The following is a 7,283-nucleotide window of genomic DNA, read 5'->3' as shown; positions in this document are numbered from 1 at the left end:
TGATTTCCTGAGAGGTTTTAATCACTTAAATTGTTGGGAAAGTCTTTTTACGATACTGTGGGCTCTCTTGCTTGTAATATAAAAATCAAAGGGCTCTCAATGAAAGCAGCTGGAAAAATTAACACATCATTCAATACAAATCATCAAGTCATCCAGCAAATTTGTTTCACTCTTAATATCTGAACAGGCTGGATGTTTGCTTAATACAAGTATTTAAAAGCAACATTTATTCCAGTAGAAAAACACTGTTACCAATATTTCCATGTGCCATTGAGCCTTCTACTCTGTGGCATTCATTTTTTCCATGGGATTACTTACTACCAGAACCACCTCAGGGGCTCTCTTCCTTTCTCATTAACACTCTACAAAAATACCAATGTTCATTTTAAAATACAACCAAAGCGGCACCTTTTTTCCCCCCCTTACAAAATTCACTACATTGAATTCTCTTTTGCTTGTTTAAAAGCGTGGCACCTTCTCTTTTTTTTCCTAAACCCTGAGAGAAAGTTAATACAATTGAAACGAAGCCACTTCTCACGAAATACATACTGCAGGTGATTTTTATAAAACGATTTTTAAAAAGCAACTCGTGCAGTTACTCGTTGCAAGCTCTCTGTAAAAAAAACGATTTCTTAAAAAGGAAAGAGCCACTCCATTTCGCCAAGGAAAGGTATGCAAAATCTGCTCTGAATACTTGCTAGTGGCGGGAGGGGCGCCATTTGCCATCTCGGTAGTTCTCCCTCCGGTTATCGTAATCGTGACTCCAGCCTCCATATTGCCTGTCATCGTGACCATATTCCTCCCGAATGCCCCTGAAATGATGCTCCGAGCCATAGTCGCTAGGGCGCTGAGGTTCCCGGCTGCTATAATGCCTGCTTTCAGTAGGATACGGATGGGAGCTCACTCTGTTCTTGCGCTGGGCGGCACTTGTCTCTGAGCGCCACTGCATGGATGAAGCTGACGACGGGGTGAACGAGTAACTCGGGTGGTGCCCTGGCGAAGCAAATCCGGATGGCTCCGGGTGCAAGGAGTTGTGCCTGCCACTGTACTGTGACTGCTGCCACATATTATTCATCTGGAAACAGAAAGCACTTCTGTTAAGAAGAGGCATGGCCAATAGTCAGGGGTGATGATGATGATTTGTTCAATTCCTTACTTGCCCTTCACCATAAGGTCCCAGAGAGGCAGTGTAAAAATACAAATCAGTTAAAACTGTTTACATTAGAAAGAATAAGGTTGGTTCTAAGAATATCTCTCAGGTTGAGAGGTGTAGTCTAGCAACATCTAGACAGCCACAGTGTGCGGCTGCCAGACTAGTGAATGAGAGCAGCCGCCAAGACTATATAACCCCAGATCTACATTGGCTTCCAGTACTTTTCTGAGCAAACCCTTTCCTGCCTATTTCCTGTTAACAGCCAAACAAAGAACTCTCACCACCGCTTGTCTCTGGAGGTTATCTGGGGATGAGAAGGACCTCTGCACAGTTGGCGACTCTGTTGAGATGTTATCCACATTCCTCTCATACCTGCTAAGCGAAAACCAGAAGTCAGTTGCCCAGAAGAAGTCTCAGATCATGGAATTCTGCATCAACAGTAATCACAGTCAACAGTATTCAATTGAAGAAAGTTATACTGATGATCAAGGGTCAGGAAACCAAGCCTTATGGAGGGCCTTGGGTATGCTTAGCCTGAAAAGAGGAGGCAGTGAAGAGACAGGATAGCCATCTTCAAATATCTGAAGGGCTGTCACATGGAAGATGGAGCACACTTGTTTTCTCCTGCTCTGGAGGGTAGGAGCCAAACCAGAATCACAATTCTGTGATTCTGTGTGACTAAACATCTGGAAGAACTTTCTGATGGTTGGAGCTCTTCAACAGTGGAAAGGGCTCCCTCAGAAGGTGGTAGACTCTTCTTCATTGGAGGTTTTTAAGCAGAGGTTGGATGGTCATCTGCCATGGATGTTTTAGATGAGATTCCTACATTGAAGGGGGTTGGACTAGATGACCCTCAGGGTCCCGTCCAATTCTATGATTCTACTATAGGTATTTGCGCATGGTTTTCCCAGGGGTGGGAGAAAATAGGTATCATGAAAATAACCAGGAAGCAAAGCACCAGGTAAACACTGGCATTAGCAGCTTTATGATTATAGCTATATTTCTATCCTACTCATTCTCATAGACGGTTATTTGTTCTCCTAGCCTCAAAACAAGGTTGTGAAATAAGCTAGGCTGAATGACAGAGATTGTGATTGGCTCAAGGTCACCCAGTTTGTGACTGAGTGGGGGATTTGAACCTGGGTCTCCCTGGTTGCAGCAGAACACTTCTAATCTAACCACTACATCATACAGTTTTCCTTTGATCCATCATCGTAAACTATTATTGAATATATATTTTTCTAAGCAGAGTATAACTGAACAATCTGTTTTCAGTTCATCTTCATTTTTATAACTGACACACTTGTCAAAGCAATACAGAAACACAGATCACAAGCCTCAGGAGGTTTCTAGTAACAGCTTCTTTAATCTACTCTGCATCTCAATTTAGAAAATTCTGAAAAGACTCACAGCTTTCCCTAATGGAAACTAATTTGCTTGTCCATCTGTTGCTTTAGAAACAAAATTCCTGATGTGCCACATCAAAGTTCTCAATACCATTTGATTTTTGTAGCTGCTCTAGAAAGAAAAGCTAATAATAGTAATATCTTCTTTCAGCGCTAGAATTCAGTTCATATTATTCTTTCCCACTTAAAGACAAATAATAAAGATAAAGGTAGAAAGGGAAGCTCAGACATATTGTCAATTATATTGTATTATGCCCACTTTGGAAAACAGTCACAGAATTTACCATATGGTAATGAATGCTAAGAACACAATCCTACGCACAATTAGTCAGAAGCAAGTCCCACCAAGTTCAATAGGGTTCACTCCCTAATAAGCTGAAATTCTAAATGTACTTAAATGATTTACCACAGGCTTCCTAAAACTGGTGCCCTTGAGATCTTTCATACTCAGGGTTGTAGTCCAAAATATTTGGACGACACCAGGTTGGGGGAAGTCTGGCTTAACATTAAGAACTTACCTGCTACTGGCAGTTGTTGTTGGCAGTTGTTGATTACTGGAGGGGCTTCCATTAGCATATCCAGGTTGAGAATAAGGTGAATTGTTATCTTGAGATGCATGACTGCTCCCTAAAGGTAAAAGGACATGTTTGAAGTGTAACTAAAACAAGTCAGTTACACTGAGAAAGGTTAAGCCAACGCAAGATGCTAACAGATTGAAAACATGGTACATTACTTAATGGGCTCTGGAGTATCACACTAGAGAACCATTAAGACATACAAACAGATTTCCAAAACAAGTGTTGCAACCTACTGGAATACCCAGTGGTGAAGATGCAATCGAGGTGCAATGCTAAGGACACTAAACTTAAGTTAATTGCAGATGAAACTCAGCTTTCCTAAAGTGAAAAACTTTGGACACTACTTCAAACAGTCCAGATAAGCACCAAATAGTGTTTTCAATTCCTTTATTTAAAAATAAATTTTAGCAATTCCAAGGCTCCACTCTAGAACCAGCTTGAGTGCCGGGGCTCATTTCAGAAATAACCTGAATTGATAAAATAATGCTTCTAGACATGTGCAAAGTGCATTCCTCTGTGATCATAGGAGCTCAGAATACACACAGATCTGTTCTCAACTGAAAAGGGTACAGCAGATGTGTAGAATGTGTGGCCCTCCAGATATTGTTAAACTACAACTCCCATCAGCCCCAGCTAGCATAGCCAATTGTCAGTGAGGATGGGATTTACAGTTCAGCAACATATGGAAGGCTAAAGATTATCCAAAGCTAGAGTAGGACATCCCTTCTAAAAACAGATGGTTTGTCCCTAAACAACTGAAACTCTTTTGAGAAGTGCATTTCAACATCTTTTAAAGTTCCTTTTAAAAAAGATTCTAACCGTCCAAAAACTGACAGAAAGCCCCCTTCAAATGAGTTAGCTCCTCAAGATAGCAGCAACACTATGAACACAAGAGTGGTTTACAGGCTCAGTGAAATTTTAATCTGATATATAATTCAGCACAAAAAATGCACCCAGAATAAAAAGTTTTACACATCAGAATTTTAAGCATAAAAGGAATATGAACCCCCTTCAATTTTGCCTAGATGACCTAGGCTGTTTTAAAGGCTTTGTGGATACCTGATCGAAACTGAATTTTGAGAGGTCTCCCAAAAAGTTTGATCCCATTAAGTAGATTCATGCCATAGGGGACAGATTCTTCATGTTTGAAATTCACAAATGCAAACTGCTTTGGTTTCCCATCCCTGTCCTTCGGAATCTTTACTTTAATGACTGGACCTGCCTGCAAACCAAAAAACAAAAGAAAACATTAAAATAAAAAAGGAGCAACTTTCCCTTGAAGGTTATTTAGTTGCATGCACCTGCGTTCTAAGGTAAACCTGTATTTGCATTCAAGTACAGTGTAGGATGTTACCAATTAAATGAAAGATATGCATTGTCAGGCAGGTTCTAAAACAACTTTCTTAATAGTTGGCATTTTACAATTTTACTCTCCAAAGGACTGGAGAGTAGGACATAGTCCTAGATTCACCAGGCAGGTGAAGGTGGTTCAGACTAGGTAATGGTCAGTTTACTGCTGGTCTCTAGGCATCACTTCAGGTAGGTGCTATGAAGGAATAAAAGTACATGCCCCCATGTGAATCCAGAGCCATCAGGTCTGGGTGGGTGTACAAGATGGCCACAGGGACACCAGCTTGGGTTCCATGATGAAATAATTGCAGAAGAGAAATGTAAATAAAACAAAAATAAATGACTTTGGTTGGTACTCAATATTCTCCAGGGAAGAAACCAACAGTAATGGATTCAGCCACATGCCAGCATGGAACAGAAAGTTAACATGCACTGTGAACCTCCTTCCACTCACAAGCATGCACCCCAAAAGCAGAGGAAAACTCATTCACCTTTCAACCATGCTGATTTTACGTAAGCAAGGAGCATTGAAGCATTCCTTTCAAGTCAGCCTCACAATGTCTTTCTACGGGTCCATTATTAACTTTCTGTGAGAACATTACAATGGTTCAAATCACCCTCACCCAATAGAAATGGACATAGAGATTAAGAAGAAGAAGACAGTTTTTCAGGAAGCCTACAAGCAGTGCATGAAGGCAACAACCCTCCCCCTATTTACTCCCTCACAGTTTGGCCTCAAGGAGTATCCTGAGCTCCAACTCAGTTATTGGAACTAACAGACCAGTTCTCAAGGACTTCATCTAATCTCCATCTAATCTCCTCTGAATGTCACTGAGTGTCTACACTTTTGTGTGTGTTCTAAACTCACAGCCAATCTACTTAATCATAAGACCCCAGGTTCCAGCATTATGAAAGTGGCTGGAACAGTTCCCTAGGTGCTATTGCCACTCCATGCCTACATCTATAAATGTTTATTGTAGCCTTTTGTTCTACTTGAGCCTTGTAGGAAAGGTGTACGAACAGCCAACCATGTCCTTGTCAAACCATTTCCAGCTCTACAATTTCTTCTTCTTCTTCTAGATGGGAGCAGCCAGAGGACAGTACACACCACATTCCGAATGCAACTGCACCATAAAAGACATGACAATTCTGGCTGTCTTACAAATATGAATATAAACAAATGTGATGGCACAGGACGATGTGGCAACTTTTTGCTTACACATATGCTGAGCCTGACATCAATAGCCCTTGCATCTTGAAACAAGGGTTCCACTACCTCTTAGAATTAGGTCTAGGATAGCGTCCCCTCAGGTCAGCTCTATGACTAACTGTTTCAAGGCAGAGTTGCTCACAATCTACACATTTTGCCTCCTGGTTGTAACCTGAAGTACCCTTAGACAGCCTGGGCAAACATGACAGAGGCAACCCATTATTACAACACATTCCCCATTTCTTTCTCCCCCTCAAGACCACCCTTGGCATCTTGCTCAGGGGATGAGACTGCATCCCCAAAACTAAATTAGTTTTCAGGACTGGTACATCCAAGGTGGTGCTATAGGACCAAATTCCAGCTCCTGAAACATTATGCTTCCCTTGAAATATAGAGCTAAACGATCTTCAGCCTACCTTTCCTGTTTATGCACCTCCTGGGTTACCACTGAAGTTGCCCTCTTCTGACAACCCAGGGCGCCCAGATCAAAAACGCATTTCTGTTCATTTTGGTGCTTTTGTTGTCAATTCTGCAAGCTGCTGGTTTTTGTTGTTTTAATATTCTGATACTTATTTTTAAATCCTGCCGATCTCACCCATCCACCCCGAAGTTCCCATTTTTCGGGCAGGGAACCAGCTAACGATCAAACCTGTTTGCCGCCGGCGTTTTATCTTTAGAAGAATTCGCACCTTTTCGCCTTGCAAGGGCTTCTGAACGAAGCCAAGCGAAACGGAAACCCGTTCAAAGGTAAAGGAAAGCGAGGCAGGCGAGACCCAAACAAAGCCTATGCCTCCCCGTCTCCCTTCCCAGATCCGATTTCGCTCGCAGCGACACCAAGGAGATGCCAGTCTTCTTTCAGGGCAGTCCCCGCTCCTCTATAGCTCCTGGGCATGTGCAGAGGGCCGGCGCATTAAAACGCAGGCAAAAGGAAACGCCCCCCTCCCCACTCATACAGCAAGGCCGGCGCCCCCTGCGAAGTAGGCCGCTCTGAGCCCCGGCCCCTCTCCGAGGCCGAGTCAAGCCAGGAGGTGAGGCCCTGCCCGCCCCGTTACCTGGTGGAAGAGCTCGAAGAGCAGCTCCTCGGTGACTTTGGGGTCGAGGTTCCCCACGAAGAGGGTCCGGTCCGCCTCGGCCGCCGCCGCTCCCATCTCCTCAGCTCGCAGCCGGCTGCTGAACTGCGCAGGCGCGCGCGTCCGGCCCAGCCGAAGGGAGGAAAGCCGCCCCCGCGGTCGGTGCTATTCAGGTCCGCGGGCCTCTCGAGTGCGCAGGCGCCGATCCGGGCCTTGGGCGTGACAGACTGTTGGTCTCACTGCGCATGAGCGGCTCTGCTCCTTCTTCGGTGCCCAGAATTGTGCCCTCGACGGCTCAACTGCGCAAGCGCAATACTCTCCGGACTGTGATTGGGTATTCTTTAATTATTGCTAATATATAACGTTCAGCATCAAATGCGAACGTGCTTCTGCAGCGTATGAAACCCACTAAAAGCCGAATACTCGCGCCGAAGGGAAAGCACAAGTCGTTTCTAAGAGACTTAAAAGGCGACGGCAAGCGAGAAGGGACAAATCGAGAGACTGACCGATCTTCTT

At 43.8% G+C, this 7,283-nt stretch overlaps 1 protein-coding gene across 2 annotated transcripts; it reads right to left on the bottom strand.

Annotated features, from left to right (window-relative positions):
- On the bottom strand, window positions 1-6,880 carry RBM7 (RNA binding motif protein 7). Of its 2 annotated transcripts, none has more exons than XM_053367119.1 (5): window positions 6,750-6,880; window positions 4,197-4,359; window positions 3,078-3,186; window positions 1,435-1,525; window positions 1-1,075 (listed from the first exon to the last, which is right to left on the bottom strand). In XM_053367119.1, the coding sequence occupies exons 1-5, from the start codon at window positions 6,843-6,845 to the stop codon at window positions 698-700; spliced, it is 837 nt and encodes a 278-aa protein (XP_053223094.1). In that variant the 5' UTR covers window positions 6,846-6,880; the 3' UTR covers window positions 1-697. The 2 variants fall into 2 exon arrangements, with proteins under 2 accessions (XP_053223094.1, XP_053223093.1); XM_053367118.1 differs by having other exon boundaries at window positions 1,435-1,528; window positions 6,750-6,879.
- Between the last annotated feature and the right edge of the window lie 403 nt (window positions 6,881-7,283).

Source organism: Podarcis raffonei, chromosome 15 (assembly GCF_027172205.1).
Source record: "Podarcis raffonei isolate rPodRaf1 chromosome 15, rPodRaf1.pri, whole genome shotgun sequence".
In the NCBI taxonomy this organism is placed as follows: Eukaryota; Metazoa; Chordata; class Lepidosauria; order Squamata; family Lacertidae; genus Podarcis; species Podarcis raffonei.
Note: the sequence above shows the minus strand (reverse complement) of the source record. Positions and strands in the feature narration are given on the sequence as shown.